At 49.0% G+C, this 18,316-nt stretch overlaps 1 protein-coding gene across 8 annotated transcripts in view; it reads right to left on the reverse strand.

Moving 5' to 3' along the window:
• Positions 1-18,316, reverse strand: part of UBR5 (ubiquitin protein ligase E3 component n-recognin 5) — a 1,605,594-nt gene that overhangs the window by 97,366 nt on the left and 1,489,912 nt on the right. For all 8 annotated transcript variants that reach the window (XM_069220579.1, XM_069220580.1, XM_069220578.1 and 5 more), the window contains 2 exons: positions 12,688-12,801; positions 2,299-2,443 (listed from right to left, as the gene is read on the reverse strand). In XM_069220579.1, coding sequence (XP_069076680.1) covers positions 2,299-2,443; positions 12,688-12,801 — 259 coding nt within the window. The remainder of the gene's footprint in view (positions 1-2,298; positions 2,444-12,687; positions 12,802-18,316) is intronic.

The raw sequence follows: 18,316 nt of genomic DNA on the forward strand, positions 1-18,316 counted from the left end.
ATTATGGAGCTGTGGAGTTCGTTTTTGACAAACTCCCAGACCATATACTTAATATGGCCACAACTGTACTTACAAAGTCTAAGAATAGACTTAGACACTGTAGGGGCATATTGCTCATGCAGCTATGCCCTCACCTGTGGTATAGTGCACTCTGCCTTAGGGCTGTAAGGCATGCTAGAGGGATGCCTTACCTAGTCCACAGGCAGTATTGTGTGTGCACGGCATCCTGAGGGGGATGCCATGTCTACTTTGCCTTTTTCTCCCCACCAACACACACAATCTGCAATGGCAGTGTACATGTGTTAGGTGAGGGGTCCCTTAGGGTGGCACAACATATGCTGCAGCCCTTAGGGACCTTCCCTGGTCACAGGGCCCTTGGTACCACTGGTACCTTTTACAAGGGACTTATCTGTGTGCCAGGGGTGTGCCAATTGTGGAAACAATGGTACATTTTAGGTGAAAGAACACTGGTGCTGGGGCCTGGTTAGCAGGGTCCCAGCACACTCCTCAGTCAAGTCAGCATCAGTATCAGGCAAAAAGTGGGGGGTATCTAGGGACCCACCCACAAGGGGGTCCCTAAATAGCCCTAACAGGGGGGCTTGTCACTCTGCAGGGTGACCACCTATCAGAGGGAGTCACTGACATCAGTTACCTGTGCGGACCAACTAGATGCTCCCAGGGGGCCCTGCACATCTTGTTTCCAAGATGAGAGAATCAAGTGGCCACCTGGAGGATCTCTGGGAACCACCCCTGCGATGGTGTGGACAGGGGAGTGGTCATTCCTCTTTTCTTTCTGTGTTTCACACCAGAGCAGGGAGTGGGGGTCCCTGGAATGGTGCAAACCGGATTAAGCAAGGAGGGCACCAAATGTGCCCTTCATAGCAAGCCGGTGGCGTTGGGAGGCTACTGCTCCCCAAACTTATAACACCTATTTCCAAGCGAGAAGGTGTTGCATCCCCTCTCACGCAGGAAATCCTTTGTTTTGCCCTCCCCTGCTTGAGCTGGTCAAGCAGCAGGAAGGCAGAAACCTGTCTGAGGGGCTGCAGCAGTGCTGGTTGCTCACAACAACCTAGTAGAATGGTAGGGGGAAATACTGGGGGGTTCCTCCTAGGAGCCCCCAGAGCGCATGGAACCATGCCACTAATACTGGCATTAGTACTGAGGTATGATTTCGACATGTTTGCTACCAAACATGTCTAGGTTTGGAGTTACTGTTATGTAGCTGGACAACAGGTAGACCTGTGGCCAGTACAAGGGTAAAATGGTTTCTTGCACTTACGAAGTCCAGTACATTGGAACAGGGGTTCGCAGGGGCACCTCTGCTAATGCAGGGGTGCCCTCACACACAGGTACCTGCACCCTGCCCTCTGGGCTAGGAGGGCCTACTATAGGGGTGACTTACAGTGACCTGGTGTAGTGACCAGCAGTGCAGCATGCACATTTTAATGCAGGCTGCAATGACAGGCCTGCAGATAAGGCTTCCATGGGCTCCCATGGGTGGTTTAATACATGCTGAGGCCCATGGGGGACCCCTGGTGCAACAGTGCCCTAGGTATCTAAGTACCATATACTAGGGGCTTAAAGGGGTAAACCATTGTGTCAATTGTGGGGTGTAAGGGGTACCAAACCAACCACATTCAGAGGAAAGCGCACAATCACTGGGGTTCTGGTCAGCAGGATCCCAGTAAAAACAGTCTAAACACACTGATAAACAGGCAAACTGTGGGGGTAACCATGCCAAAAAGAGTGACTTTCCTACAGTCATGAACCAAATTCCAAATTCTTAACTGCCTAATAACCAGTTGCAGGGGTGACCCAACCTCTTGGACCAATGATAAAAAGCCCATCAATGCTTATCACAAACCAAAACCACTTTATATCATTCATCTTCAAGATATTTTGTTGCATCCAGAGTGAAATGTCATCACAGCACGTTGTCCAGGAAACAGATGCAGTCTGCTGGCATCAATATGAGCTTTGGCAACATACAAAAAAATGGAGACCAGGACTTTCAATTGGCCTGGTTTGGTTTAGGACCTGACATCTATAATCATTAATGAGTCAGTGCATTCACTCCTATTTGTCTGAATGATATACCCAAAATTGGCAACCTTATCATAATGCTCTGACTTACGGACCCAGAGAAGAGTGGAGGGAGGAAATGAAGGGCATTTGGAAATCGATAATTCACTTTAGATGCTTGGGGAAGGCTATTAAAATACATTATGACCATAAACAATTCAAGACAAAAGTCATCAAGTGTGACTTGTATTTGGTATGACATACTACACACCCTACCTGATTCATCATTGAAAGAGGTAAAACTGATTAGCATTTGCACATTGACTTCTCCACAGCCATTAACCAATAGCCTGAAATCTTCTGCTGTCAAATCTTCTAAAGAATTTTTTGGAAGTACATCCAGCAAACCTTTCCTCATTGCCTGTAAGATAGAAGACAGTTATTTAGACTTTGTTTACATTTCTACAGTTAAAAACAGTAAAACCGGACCTCAAATCTATACACAGAGATCTGAGGCACATCCTGCAAGATTGTGAGGGACTCCTGAAATAAAAGATAACAGATTAACTTTAGAACACGTAGACTCCTCCATTCTCCTTGTTGCCTTGTGGACACAGACAAATCACAAGTAGATGGTGTTTTAAAGTCTAACTGACACGCTTTAGTTATCAAATGCTGAAACCATTTCCAAATACCTTGAGCATGTGAGATACAATTGAAGCGATATTTGCTAAATGGATACACCATGCTTTGATATGTTTTAAAAAGAAATCAATGATTAGGAGGCAGCAGCTGAGGCTGGGAGAAATTAAGCATTAGTGTCTGTCAGATGCCCAAAGAATAATTGCAAGAAAGCCACTGTATATACTGTGATAAATTTTCAGACCAAAATAAGAATCAAATAGTCACACCATTTCGCTGCCTGTATCAATAATACAGGCGCCCGCAGTCTTCAACTCCGAAGTGAATGTCCTGGACTCACTGAGGCCGAAGAATATCTTGGAAGACCATCATATCAAGGATGGTTACCTTGAAGGAGAGACTTGAAAGACTGGTGTGACTTCGGCACATTGATGACAATATCTAGTTGCAAATTCCTAACCTTAAAAGTTCCACCAGGCGTCAGTCTGGATCTGGAGATTTTTTTTATAGGGCTAGGTGGTGTCAATAGGCTCTGCGTCTGTCATCGGTGTCATCTATGCATGACATGACATTGCAGGTCCTATATAGGATTCACCCCAGCGCGTTGACTTTCTTTTTACAACTTTCCATGTCAGAAGCAGAGAGCCATTTAGCACACTGACTACTGTTGAGTCAAAACTAAGGTGCTGAAAAGGGACGGCCCTGTCCTTAGAAATCTGTTTGCAGAGCGGGGAGGATGGGTAGGTCGGTAAGGAGTCTGCAACTAGATACTGTCTCTACCAGATCAGGCATTACCAAAGGTAAGTGACTTCTCCATCTGACAGATGTCTAGTTGCAGATTGCTTATCTTAGAATAGATACCCAAGCAATACCATCTCTGGAGGTGGGTCTGTGAACCAAGATCCCACCACAAAGTCCTGTAGGACCGAATGGGGGAAAGTGCCCATACCTACGGACCTGTCTGTTCAGGCAGTAGTGTTTGGTAAATGTGTGCAGAAACACCCAGGTTGCTGCCTGAGAGATGCCCAGTACTGGAACTCCACCTGATAATACAGTGGTTGCAGCTTTAGCTCTAGTACAATGAGCACGGAAGCCCTCAGGGGGTTGCTTCTAGGCCAATGTATAGCACATTTTAATGCAGACTACGACCCATCCGAAGATGGTTCTCTTCTGCACTGCCTGACCTTTCTTCGAACCCACATAACCAACAAAGAGTTGATCATCCACTCAGACCTCTTTGGGACCATCAAGGTAGAACACCAATGTTCTTTTTGGGTGCAGGCGGCAGACTCTCTTCTTACCTCTTCCTTAGAAGGTGGGGGTGCGTAAAAAATAGACAGTCATGAATTGGGCTACATGGAATGGCATACCCACTTTTGGAAGAAAGGAGGCCCTTGTCCAGAGTAGGAAGGATTACTTGGACCAAATCATTCTTGATCTTCTTGAGATCTTAGGGTAGAAGTGATATGGGTGGAAAGGCTCAATTCGAGACAAGAAACGGCACCTAGCGAGTGGCGCTTTGGAAACTCCAATGCGCAATATTGTTGAAATTGCGCATTCTCTGCAGAGGCGAACAGATTTACCCAAGGTTTTCCCCACTGCTGAAAGAGACCTTGCACCTCCCTCAGGTTCGAGACGACATTGGTGATCAACCAAGCATTGTTGGCAGAGTTCATCCATTCTGATATTCAGAGAGCCCCCCAGATGTTGAACCATCAGGGAAATGCCGTTATTCCAGCTGCGTTCAGAGGTGCAGAGCCTCTTGACAAAGAGTCCAGGACCCCTCCCAGCCCTGTTTGAAGCAGTACCACACGGCAGTGGTGTTGTCCAGGAACACTTGCACTACCTTCTTTTTGAGAGAGGGAAGAAATGCTTCCAATGGTAGTCTGATCACTGAGAGCTCCAACAAGTTGATGTGGAGTGCGGACTCTGTCGGAAACCTGATGCCTCTGTTCTCTACCTCTCCCACGTGGCCGCCCCATTACAGGAGTTATGCATCTGTTAGAACTGTCAAATCCCGTTTGTGAAGGGAAAGGGATCTGCCTCCGACCCAATCACGGTTCCTTAGCCACCACTACAGAGCTTGCGCAGTTCACTCCAAGATCTGGACCATGTCAGAGAGATTCCCAATGCTGCACCCACTAGAACTTCAGGTCTCACTGCAGAGCCTGCATATGTCATCCGGCATGTGTCATCAGCAGGATGCACAAGGCCATGCCTCAAAGTAACTCACACCGAAATCCATGCTAGAGACTGAAAACACCATCATAGCCTGAATATCCTGGACTTACAGCTCAGGAGCATAAACCCTAACCTGCACTGTGTCCAGAGCAACTCAGATGAAAGGGAGCGTCTGAGAGGGAGTCAGGTGTAACTTTGGCATGTTTATAGTGAACTCCAGCGAATTCACGAGTTCCGCCATAGTCTGAAGGTCGGAGGACACAAATTGGGGCGAACTAGCCTTCAACAGCCAGTAATCGAGATAGGGGGTAGACTGAAACCCCTAATTTGCGCAGACGAGCTGCAATCACTGCCATTACTTTGGTGAATGCCCTAGGGGTGCTGGGAAGGCCAAAGGGGAGCATAGTGAACTTTAAGTGCTCATGGCCCACCGTCAACCACAAGTAACATCTGTGGGTAGGCACGACAGGAATGTGGAAGTAGGTGTCCTATAAGTACAGACCTACCATCCAGTCTCCTGGATCCAGGGCAGATAGAACCTGAGCTAGAGTGAGCATTTTGAACTTCTTCTTGAGGAAGAGATTGAGGGATCGGATGTCTAGAATAGGGTGGAGGCCCTTGTCCTTCTTAGGCACCAGAAAGTAGAGGGAATGACAACCATGACCAGGCACAGGGGTACTCTCTAGGCTCCCTTGGCCAAGAGAGCCATAATCTCCTCGCTGAGAAGTGCCAAGTGATCCTCTGTCATCTGATCATAGGATGGCAGCATGGATGAAGGGGTGGTCTAGAAGGGGAGGGAGTAGCTTCTTCGAACTATCTGCAAAATTCCACCTGTCTGACGTGATGGACTGCCAGCAGAGCACGCAATGGCGAGCCCTGCCTCCGACTGGTCCCTGGAGGGGAATCGTCATAATAGGAAGGTTTGGAGGCAGCTGCAGAGGGGGTGAGGAGGAAGGAATGGCCAGACCGCTGGCTCCCTGATCCACAATGGCGGTAGATCCCACATCCCTGGCCATGCAGAGGCTGGGCAGCATGCACAACACAGTGGTGGGGCACCTCTTCCGTAGCCATAAAAGGGGCGAAAAGCAGACTGAAGGGAGGCAGCACAGAGGGGCAGCTGCGAGTCCCAAGGACCTGGCTGTAGCATGAGAATCCTTGAAGCCCTTCAATGCGCAGAGCCTCCTTTTTCTCAGAAGAGATGGGTGCTATCAAAGGGCACGTCCATAAGGTTAGACTGGGCAGCCCCTGACAACCCAGACATCCTCAACCAAGCATGGTGCCTCAGGGCCACCGTTGACACAACTGCTCTGCCCAATGAGTTGGTCATGTCCAGTCCACATCGGATCGTAAACTTTGCTGTGTCCCTCCCATCAGCAACAGCTTGATAGAGTACAGCCCAGGAGTAGGAAAGAAATGTTTTTGGTATGGTTAGCCCCCACTTTTTACCTGGTAGTATCTGATGTGATTTTGACTGAAAGTGCACTGAGATCCTGCTAACCAGGTCCCCAGTGCCAGATCTCTTTCCCAAAACTGCACAGTTGTTTCCCCAACTAGCAAACCTTTAGCACCCTCTGTTAAGTCACTAGTAAATGCTGCCTAAGGCGTAGGGTACTAAAGTGGGTCCCAAAAGGTGCTGCATGAATTGTGCCATCCTAAGGGACCCCACACCAAGCATATGACTGACAGCCATTGCTGGCTGCGTGTCTTGGTGTCATGTTCCCTAAACCTGCATGTAATATATTTAAGTCAACCCTAGGGCTGGCCTTAAAGCACTAAGGCAGGGTGCATTATATTACATGTGAGGTTTTTACCTGCTATGTCTTTGTCAATTCCCAAACATAGTAAGTGACCAGGGAAGCCATTTCAAATACACAGCCTGGACACTGGTCACTAAGAGTTCCCCAGCTACATGATGGCTTCATTGAAGATAGGGAAGTCTGGTATCAAACATCTTGTTTTGGTAAACCCTCACTGAAGCCCGTGTTTGATTTACAAATACATGCCTGAAAACCTACCAGCTACTAATGTGTCGACTGACTGATCCTGACCAGATCAGCCACGTTTCTGACCCTCTAAAGTGATAGCCAGTGCTTGCGGTGGCCAGAGACAAAAGACTGCACTGGGTGGGTGTGCTGACACCTCCTCCAGGCAGGATGGACATTCCAGGGCAGGAAGCTTCAATGGCCTAGCCGTCTTCATAATGTGATCCAGGTCTCCAAATGGGGGAGATGAACAATCCCCCTGTCCTGACACCACTTCTTGGTGGCAAGACAGGTGGGAAAATTAGATTAGAAGGTGTGCCCACATCATGCCAGTCCCACCAATAATGTGAACAAGCTGAAGTTAAGTGGACACTAGTTTTTAAATTCCTCCGTCCTATTTTGGGTGGAATTAGACCCCTAGGGTCAGGGTTATGCCCACTTCCCCAACGGTAGTGGGCATAAAGAGCATGTAGTCACCCTAAAGGAGAGCAACCGATTGGCTGCCAGCTGGCACTCCCTGTAATGCCCCAAAATTGAGTATTTAGTTGGCATCCCTAAACCCAAGAACCCAGATCCTGACTATCTAAGAAGCCCAAATACACTGAAGTCTCACACCGGCAAAAGAGAAGAGAAGCAGCTAACCTGGTACCAACCGCGTCGGCCTGTCTGCAACTCTCGATGGACTCAGCACCAACAGACCGGTGACCGGGAAACCCTTAGTGATAGTGAATAGGTGTCCAGATAGCAGAAACTCTCTAGGGGTAGCTGAGGCAAGCAGCTAAAGCTTATCAAGGAGGCATGTAAAGCAATTGCAATGTACAGTAGTCAAGTAACTCACTCACATGAAAGAACCACACAAGTGTTGCAAAAATAAAGGATACTTTATTACAGCACTACTACTAAACCGACATTGGTATATCCCCCTTTGGAGTTGTTGCACACAATATAAACAAAAAATAACCATCAGAAATAGCATAGAAATATACAGGGCACTAGGGGGGGGGGGCAAACCATACACAAAAAAAGTGGAATGTGACATAGTGACTTCAGCCAAGGTAAGTGTGGTAGTGGGCTGAGGCTGTTAGGAACACCACAGGTAAGTACAGTAAGTGAAACCAGGAGGAAAATAGTGTATGGGACAACTGGGTGGGTGACAAACACAGAGAGTAGTAGTTGGAGTTGGAGGAATTCAGGAACCAGCAGGCAAGAGGATGGATGGAGAACCCTACCCCAGGATACCCAGAAGATAGGAGTACCTACACCAGGGACTCTGATGCGGAGGGGAGAAGGACTCGCTCTGAAGACTGTGGTTGCCTCAGATTGTCCAGCTGCTGTCACGATCTGTGGACCAGGCTGCTGGAAATCTGGGATGGATTACGGGTGTGAAGGACCTGCAAAGGAAGGGGACAGAGTCCAGCACCCTTGCAGGAGCCCAGGTGGTGCAAGAGGCAATGCCCACCCTCCTAAAGGTGAAGTTCCTGCAAGTCGGCGGAATAAGTAGTCCAGCTGAGGGGTCAAGGAGCTGCAGAAGATCCCAGGAGTCACCTACGAGCTGTAATTCGACGGTCGTCAGATTAGAGGAGGATTAGTGACCAGCCAGGTCACCAACAAGCACTGGCAAATACAAACAGGAGCTGAAGAACAGTTTGCAAAGTTTTGGGGGACTAGCGAGGTCCAGGAGACTCTAACCAGGAGGGGGAGTCAGAGCTGTCCCTCAGCACACAAGAAGGCCAACCCAAGTCGATGCAGACCCCACGAGTGACCCACAGGCACTGTATACAGGGAATCACAAGCAGGCCTTACCAGCTCCGCAAAACAGAAGTCCCACGTTGCAGGACAGGAGATGATCTTCGGTTTGCAGAGTGTTGGAGGCCAGGGCTTCTTGGAGGCTGAATTTCTCCCAAAGGAAGAGTCAAACAAGCCTTGGCATGTGCAACAGTCATGGTACACAGGGGTGCCAGTCCAGTGGCGGGAGCTGGGACCCCAGGCTCCCAACTTGGATATAAGCCAAGCAGGACCCAGAGGAGTCATTAGACTCTCCACCTGTGTTGCAGGATCTTCAGATGTCCATGGACAGCAGACCATACCAGCCGGTCAACGTTGTCTTGAGGTGATTGCACTTGCAGGGGAGTGACTAGTCACTCCAAGGGAGACTGCTTTGTGCTTCCTGGTGCAAACAGAGTACTTGTGATCCTGGAGGATGCACAGCCTCTGATGTTGCAGGATTCTTGAAGGATCCGGAAAAACAAAGTTGCAATGGGAGCCTTCCCACCAGAAGCAGACTTGTTCAGTTTCGGCGAAGACCAGCAGCAGATGATGTATTGCAGAAAGTTCCTTGAAGAGTCTTGCTTGACGAATCTGAGGACCCACTTGCGAAGGAGCCCTGAAAAGGGGGTTGGTCACTGTAGGGAAATACCTCCCTTGGCATGGTTACCCCCTAACATTTTGCCTTTTGTTGATGCCGGTTATGATTGAAAGTGTGCTGGGACCCTGCTAACCAGGCCCCAGCACCAGTGTTCTTTCCCTAAACTGTAACTTTGTTCCCACAATTGGCACAGCCCTGGCACCCAGATAAGTCCCATGTAACTGGTACCCCTGGTACCAAGGGCTCTGTGGCCAGGGAAGGTCTCTATGCCACCCTGGGGACCCCTCACTCAGCACATGCACACTGCCTCACAGCTTGTGTGTGCTGGTGGGGAGAAAAGGACTAAGTCGACATGGCATTCCTCTGAGGGTGCCATGCCCTCAACCCACTGCCTGTGGCATAGGTAAGTCACCCCTCTAGCAGGCCTTACAGCCCTAAGGCAGGGTGCACTATACCACAGGTGAGGGCATAGTTGCATGAGCACTATGCCCCTACAGTGTCTAAGACAAACCTTAGACATTGTAAGTGCAGGGTAGCCGTAACTAGTATATGGTCCGGGAGTCAGTCAATTCTCCACAGTTCCATAATGGCTACACTGAAATCTGGGAAGTTTGGTATCAAACTTCTCAGCACAATGAATGCACACTGTAGGAAAACGGCTCCCTGTTGCAGTTACCCCCCCACCTTTTGCCTGATATTGATGCTAACTTGACTGAGAAGGGTGCTGGGACCCTGCTAACTAGGCCCCAGCACCAGTGTTCTTTCACTAAAAATGTACCACTGTTTCCACAATTGGCACACCCCTGGCACACAGATAAGTGCCTTGTAAAAGGTACCAGTGGTACCAAGGGCCCTGTGACCAGGGAAGGTCCCTAAGGGCTGCAGAATGTGATGGGCCACCCTAAGGGACCCCTCACCTAACACATGCACACTGCCATTGCAGATTGTGTGTGTTGGTGGGGGGCAAAAGGCGAAATCGACATGGCACCCCCCTCAGGATGCCACGCACACAAAATACTGCCTGTGGCATAGGTAAGTCACCCCTCTAGCAGGCCTTACAGCCCTAAGGCAGGGTGCACTATACCACAGGTGAGGGCATAGACACTGTAGGGGCATTTTGCTATTGCAGCTAAGTCCATTCTTAGACACTGTAAGTACAGGGTGGCCATATTAAGTGTATGGTCTGTGAGTTTGTCAAAACGAACACCACAGCTCCATAATGACTACACTGAATACTGGGAAGTTTGGTATAAAACGTCTCCAAATAATAAACCCACACCGATGCCAGTGTTGGATTTATTACAAAATGCACAGAGTCGTGATTGTCGGGTCAGAAACAGGTCGGCTGGCAGGGTTTAACACCAAGGGTTACCAGTCGTCCACAGTTCTTCGCTTCTTCGGCTCTTCTTTGTCCTCTCCTTCTTGGGACAGACGAATTTGTTCTTCTAATGTCAGGGAGCCACCTAAATAATCAATTTAGTGGCATTTAGGAGAGGGTATAGTAGCCGCCAATGGGCTACTTACCCTTGGGGTGACTACACCCCCTATATGACCACTTCCTGTGGGAAGTTGGCATAATCCTGTCCCAGAATTCGTAGTTCCATCAAAATCAAGATGGTGGAACCCGTCTTTCAGTGTCCAATTCGGGTAGCCCACCATAGGGGGTTGTCTAACCCAGAAGTGGAACAAGTTTACTGCATAACTATCACAGTAGGTGATAACACTTTACTCCAGAGCAGGCGTTATCTGACCTCTGAGAACACTGGCTGTCACCTCCAGAGGGTCTGAAATATGTCTGTGGTGGCAGGCTGGTCAAAACCAGTCAGCCAGCACACTAAGAGACTAGTAGGTTTCAGGGGTACCTGTAAGGTGTCCTTTGGGTGCATGTCATAATAAATCCAAAGCTGGCATCAGCCTGAATATATTAAGACGAGGTGTTTGATACCAAACACCATAGGTTTCAGTGAACCCATTATGTAGCTGGGGAACTCGTAATGACAAGTGTCCAATACATACTTTAAGAAGGCTTCCATGTTCACTTGTGATATCCAGCAATCAAACTAGACATCACAGGGGCATATCTGCTCATGGAGATATGTCTTTGCATCAAATATAATGCACCCTGCTTTAGAGGTCCAAGGCCTGCTGCAAGGGTGACTTGCATATATTTTGATGTAGTGAGTGGGGCATGCAACACTAAGTGTGCTGTGTCGTGTTTTAACCTGACTTGCACCAGGACACGCAGACTGTAATGGAAGCTGTGAGCAACTTGTTTTAGCGGGGTCTCTGAGGGTGTCACAGTACATGCTGCAGGCCTTAGGGACCCTGTCCAGTACCCAGGGACTAGGTACCAGGGACACCATTTACCTGGGACTTACAGAGGTATAGGAGTGTGTGCTGATTGTACACATTTTACCTGTTTAGGGAGATGGCACTGGCACTAGGGACCTGGTTAGCAGGAACCCAGTGCACCTCAGTCAAAAAACCTCAGTATCAGTGGGTAAAAAGTCAGGATGACCATGTTCAAAAGGAGCACTTTCTTACAAATGGCATCTAGGAGACTTACCTTTAGAATGTTTTAGTTTTTGGTGTTTTTTATATTTTTTCCTTTTACTGGAGGAGTGGGAACAAGGTGAGATCGAGCTGGTCAAAAAGTGATGTTGGCCTCTTTTTGTTGCAGGCCTGAGCCATAAAAAGTAGGGCCTCAAGTTTCTTAATCACCTTAGGGTTCATGCTGAGGCAAGACTCGCTGGATTTGTAGTCTTGGTCAGACCCCAAAGATAGAAAGTGTGGGGGTCGGTGTTAGACATCTGACCCTTGCAGTCCCTACAAGGTTTGAAACCTGAACGCTTTAGGGAAGACACTGCATGCTATTTTTTATGTGAGAAATTTTTTCACAAACTGCAGATCCTCGCTGAAGGAGCAGAAAAAAGGCGAATGAAGTTGTTGCTCTGGGGTGAGTGATATCAGGCTTCAGTAACATCTTCTGATGTCACTTTCGGTTTCAAGATGAAACCAGCGTCCCCTCTACAAGTAGAGCTTTGAAGCGTTCCAGATCAAGTCTGATGTCAGGGATTCTTCAAGAGGTGAGGATTCTGTAGACAAAAATATCCATCAGAACATAAGGTCATACAACGGATAGGAGCAGAAGGAAGCTAAATTAACCTCTGCTGTTGAATGGATCATGAGGAAATAACGTTTTGAAAATAAAATTGATACCACCAAAATTGGGATAGTAAGAAAGGAAAAGCTAAGTATTATACCAAGACTCAGGGCAAAATGAGATGAAAAATTGTGAGGCCTAATGACAAGCACAGGAACACAGAAATTTGAGTTGATCCTTTTGAAACATACGTACTCTATTCATGGAGGGATTATATGAATTCCAAGAGTGATGAAAATTTGTGAAATCTATTACGCATCAGCTCTAAATAAATTCATGTTTCATTTTGTCAGGCTGTGGAAGGAATGAGTCAAAGGCTGCTTAATACTTACATGTAGAGGCTGCTCAGCAACTACTAACATTCGATGTTCAGCATACTTTCGTACATACTCGTACACATTTTGAGGGGTGACTGGCACATTTACGCCATTTGTGATAAGCTCTACCTAAGAAAAATAGTAAACAAAAGGTGTACAAGTCAAATGTCTGGAAATTAACAACTTTCATGTTAAATTCTCTCAAAAGACCAATACCATTTGGAGAATCACAACTGGACAAAGGATCTCTAGACATATGTGCAATCACAGGAAGCAAAAACAAATGTAGGAAACCTTTATTTTCACTGTATATATTCATTACAGCATGACAGTGGCCAAAATATGGTGAATAATGCATTGCAAAACACATTTTAAAAATGCAAGCACTTGCAGCAAAGTTCTGCCTTCTCGTTTCCATTTTCAACTCAACTCTGGCTATTTCAGTATATCGACATTCCCCCATAGTGAATGAAGGGAATATTATAGCCCTAATAAGGGAGTTTAGAAATGTTATTAATGTACCCAAAATAGTATTGCATAACAGCAAGTTTTATGACAAAGGTCAGCACCAAACACACACCCTCAGCGGGCACAGGGGTGGCCAGTTGCATGGTGCAAACACATTGCCCAATGCGTTTCAATGGGGGAGGCCAGGGGGTCACAAAGATGCTGCAGGTTGGATCCAGGGAGTTGTATGCGGAAAACCAAAGGCTGGACAGGTAGGAGAGGAGCCCGCTGGATGTTACTGGAGCATCAATTGGATTCCCCAAGCCCAGGGGGCTGGAGATGCAGGGGTACCTTGGGCGTCTGGAAGCTTTGTCGGATCCAGTCGGTGTTAGGGGTGTCCTCTGGGTTTAAGCTGCAGGTGTTGTCTTGTTGGGCAGGTGGTGTCAACCCAGGGTGGACTCCAGGTCGGAATCGTCTGGGGACCTCTTCTGGTCTGGTGGGCCACCTGGACACAAGCCATGGGCGTCTGGTGCAGAGAGGGCAGGGCTCGCAAATCTGGGGCAGTTCTGAGTCTTTATTGGATGTTTCTCTGTGGGCGGGACCGCTGTTGAAGGGAGTCCTTGGTCCTCTGCTGGTCAGGCAGACTGCTGGAGGTTTGCTGATTGTTGCTGGTCTTGCAGGATGCGTCACCTTTTGTTAGCAGGAGTCAAAGCTGCAAACAGGCCGGTAGGGCTGGGGTCAAGTCAGTTGTTGTCTGGAGTCTTCACTGCTGGGGTCGGCTCTTCAGTCCTTCTAGAGGTAACCAGAAATCTGAAGAGCAAGCTTCAGGGGTGCCACTAAATACTAGACTTGGGGGCGTTACAGGGGTCAGAAGGCATTAGCCAATCGCTACTGCCCCTTAGGCAGGCTACACCCTTCCTGCGCCCACTCCCTTTGGGAAGGGAGGCACATTCCTATCCCTACTGGCTACTCTACTCCAAAATAAGGAGGATTCTGCAAGGAGGTGGTCACTTCAGCTCTGGACATCCTAGGAGTGGTTCCAGCTGAAGTGGTCACTCCAAGCATTTTCAAATTTTCCCACTGGACCAGCCACCAAAAGTGGGGCTTGGTCCTGGGGGCGGGCATCTCCACTAGCAGGAGTGCCCTGGGGCAGTGTATCAAATGGCAGGTAGCCTTTGAGGCTCACCGCCAAGTGTTGCAGTTCCTGAAGGGGGGAGGTGTGAAGCACCTTTCCCAGAGCAGGCTTTGTTCCTGACCTCAGAGAGCACAAAGCCTCTCATCTCATGGGGTCAGAATCTTGGCTGCTAATTGCAGGCAGGAACAAACCAGTCAGTCACTGTAGGAAGCTGGCCTGGTGTGTGATGGGTACCCAAGGTACTTACACCTTATACAAGGTACAGGTATCCCCTATTAGTGAATGAAGACAGTGTCTAGGAAGCTAGGGCTCTCTAGAGGTCTCTGAGGATGAGCAGCCAAGACTTATCTAGGAGAAGTGTAAAGCACTTGCAAAACCACAACAGTCACACAGGAACTTATCACAACTGAAAGGAACCACAGTGTTGCATAAATAAAGGAACTTTATTATAGTAACAATGAACTAGATTACCTACAGGCAGTCCCCCCAACTGGATGTAAGTACACACTATATACATTTACACAGTAACAGATAGGAAACAATAGCTAGGGTCCTAAAGGGGGGGGGGGGGCAAACCATATACTGAAATAGTAAAATGAGAGTTGAAGCCCTCCACCCAAGGACATGGCGTAGTTAGAGGGGAGATGGAAGAACTAAGGACTCCAAGAGCTGGTACCTAAGTGGCAACCAGGAGAGCAGAGGTCTTCCGAAGGATAAACAAGAGGACTTAGAACAGGAACTTTACAAGAACACGACCAGACCAGAGGAACCCAAGGGTGGATTCTGGGAGAAGACGACCTGCTAAAGAAGGGGACAGAGTCCAGTCAACGATGGAGTGCCCAGACAGGGCAGGAGCCACTACCCACCACCTTTCTGCGAATCAAGGATCGGGTTGACGGGGAAAGAAGATCAGATGTGGAGCCAGGGAGCTGCAGAGAAGTCCTTGGAACGTGCAGATGATATTCAACTTCGGTCGTCGGGTAGCAGATGGTCAGTGGTCAGGAGAACCACCAACAAACTGTGGTAAATGTAAGCTGAAGCAAAAGTAGAATTGTAGGGCTGAAAAGGATCAGCAAAGTCCAGGGTACTCGACCCTTGGAGGGGAGGCCGGGGTTACTTAGAGCCTGAAGATCACTCAGAGCAGGAGTCAACAAGCCTTGGTTCCTCCAAGAGTTGTGGTGCACTGAGGTACTGTCCTGCAAGGAGAGGCAAGGGCTCACTGTCTCCCAAACTGGACAGAGGGCAGAAAGGAAATAGGGGACCACTCCAGACCGCACCCCCTGTGTTGCAGTATCCACGCAGTTCCAGAGGAGGGCAGATCCACGCAGCCAGACGCCGTTGTCTTAGGTGCCTGCAGATAGAGGAAAGTGACTCCTTCACTCCAAGGGGGATTCCTTTCTTGCTTCTTGGTGCAGCTGAAGTCTTGCCAACCCCCGAGTATGCACAGCCGTGGAAATGTTGAAGTTAGTGAAGGGAGCAGGGGAAAACAATGTTGCAAGGCAAGGTCGTCTCAGGAGTTGCAGTCTGGTTGGTTCCTGAGTGGTCCAGTTGCGGTTCCAGTGGCCAGAGGCAGTAGAGGTTGATGCAGAAGAGTACTGGTGAAGTCTTGCACGCTGAATCTGGGAACCCACGTGCAAGAAAGTCCCTAAATAGCCCTAACAGGGGGCTAGGTCACTTTGCACGGTGACCATCAATCAGAGGGGGTCACTGACATCACCTGCCTGACCTGGCCACTCAGATGCTCCCAAGGGACTCTGCACAGCTTGTTTTCAAGATTTCAGAATCGAGTGGCCACCTGGAGGAGCTCTGGGCACCACCCCTAGGGTCGTGAAAGACAGGGGAGTGGTCACTCCCCTTTCCTTTGTCCAGGTTCACACCAGAGCAGGGACTGGGGTCCCTTGACTGGTGCAAACCGGTTTATGCAAGGAGGACACCAGTTTTTGTAAGGTGGGCATCAAATGTGCCCTTCAAAACAAACCAATGGCTTGAGAAGGCTACTCATCTCCAGCCTTTTAAGTCCTAGTTTCAAGGGAGAGGGTGTTGCGTCCCTCTCCCACAGGAAATCCTTTGTTCTGCCTTCCTCTGCCTGAGCTGGTCAATCAGCAGGAGGGAAGAAACCTGCAGCAGTGCGGGCTGCCCGCAAATCCTGCGGAATTCTGGGGGGTCCTCTAAAGAGCCCCCATAGTGCATGGAGTCATGCCACCAATACTGGCATTAGTATTGGGGTATGAATCAGACATGTTTAATATCAAACATGCCCAGGTCTGGAGTTACCATCATGTAGCTGGACACAGGTAGTGACCTGTGGCCAGCACACAGGTAAAATGGCTTCACCGCACTTAAGAAGTCCAGTGCATTGGAACTGGAGTTCGTAGGGGCACCTCTGCTCATGTAGGAGTGCCCTCACACACAGGAACCTGCACCCTGCCCTCTAGGCTAAAAGGGCCTAACATAGGGCTGACTTTCAGTGGCCTGGTGCAGTGACCAGTAGTGAAAGGGTGCATGTCCCTTTTCACATAGGCTACAATGGCAGGCCTGCAGAGAAAGTTTGCATGGGCTCCCATGGGTGGCATAAAACACGCTGCAGCCCATGGGTGACCTCTGATGCACCAATGCCTTGGGTACCCAAGTACCATATACTAGAGACTTACAGGGGTACACCAGTATGCCAATTGTGGGGTGTGAAAGGGTACCAGAGCAACCAAATATGGAGGAGAGCACAACCACTAGGGTCATGGTTAGCAGGATCCCAGTGGAGACAGTCTAAACACACTGATAAACAAGGCAAAAAGTGGGTGTACCATGCCAAAAAGAGTAGTTTTCCTACAGGATTCCTCCTTATTTAAGCTGCAGGTACTTTCGTGTTGGTCAGGAGGGGTCAACCCAGGTGGACTCAAGGTCGCAATTGCGCTTGGGACCTTCTCTGGACCAGTGGACCACCTGGACACGGGATGCAGGCTTCTGGTGCAGAGTGGGTAGGACTTGCAGGTCCAGGGTGGTTGTGGAGACCTTTTGGAGGTTTCTTTTTGGACAGGGCCGCTGTCCTGAACAGATCTTGGACAGGCAGGCAGTCCTCTGGGGGTTCATAAAGGTCGCTTGTCCAGCAGTATGAGTCATATTCTTGTAGCAGGATTCTTGAAGTAGCAGACAGACCAGCAGGGCAGGGGCCAAGCCAGTTGTCGTCTGGAGTCTTCTCTGCTGGTGTGGCTCTTCAGTTCTTGTCAGGTCACCAGGAATCTAAAGTCAAATGTTCAGGGGTGCCCCCAAAGTACTAGATTTAGGGGCGTTACAGGGGTCAGAAGGCAGGAGCCAACGGCTAATGTCCCTGAGGGTGGTTACACCCTTCCTGTGCTCACTCACTTTGGGAAGGGGGGCACATTCCTAACCCTTCTGGCTAATACCCTCCAAAGCGAAATGGAGGATTTTGCCAGGAGGGGTTCACCTCAGCTCTGGGCACCCTAGGGGTGGTCCTAGCTACGGTGGGCACACCTCAAGGTGTTTGCTAATTTTCCTGTCGGACCTGTTGCAAAAAGTGGGGCTTGGTCTGTGAGGGAGAGGGGTATGGGGGGAGGGGTAGATTGAGGGGGGGGGAGACAGGCATCTTCCACTAGCTGGTGTGCCCTGGGGCAGTGTAACACGAAAAAGGAGCCTTTAAGGCTCACAGCCAAGTGTTGCAGTTTCTGCAACGGGAGATGTGAAACACCTCCACCCAGAACAGGCTTTGTTCCTGACCCAGAGAGCACAAAGGCTCTCACCCCATGGGGTCATAAACTTGTCTGTTAGTGGCAGGCTCGCACAGACTGGTCAGCCTTACCCTAAAGGGTCGGGTGAAATACAGGGGGCATCTCTAAGATGCCCTTTGTGTGCATTTTTCAATAAATCCAATACTGGCAACAGTGTGGGTTTATTGAGCTAAGACACCAAACTTTCCCGTCTTCAGTGAAGCCATCAAGGAGCTGTGGAGCTTGTAATGACAAACTCCCAGCCCATGTACTTAATATGGCCACACTGCACTTATAATGCTTAAGAATGAACTTAGTGAAGGGTCTTATTGCTCATGCA

This window comes from Pleurodeles waltl, chromosome 2_2, assembly GCF_031143425.1.
Source record: "Pleurodeles waltl isolate 20211129_DDA chromosome 2_2, aPleWal1.hap1.20221129, whole genome shotgun sequence".
In the NCBI taxonomy this organism is placed as follows: Eukaryota; Metazoa; Chordata; class Amphibia; order Caudata; family Salamandridae; genus Pleurodeles; species Pleurodeles waltl.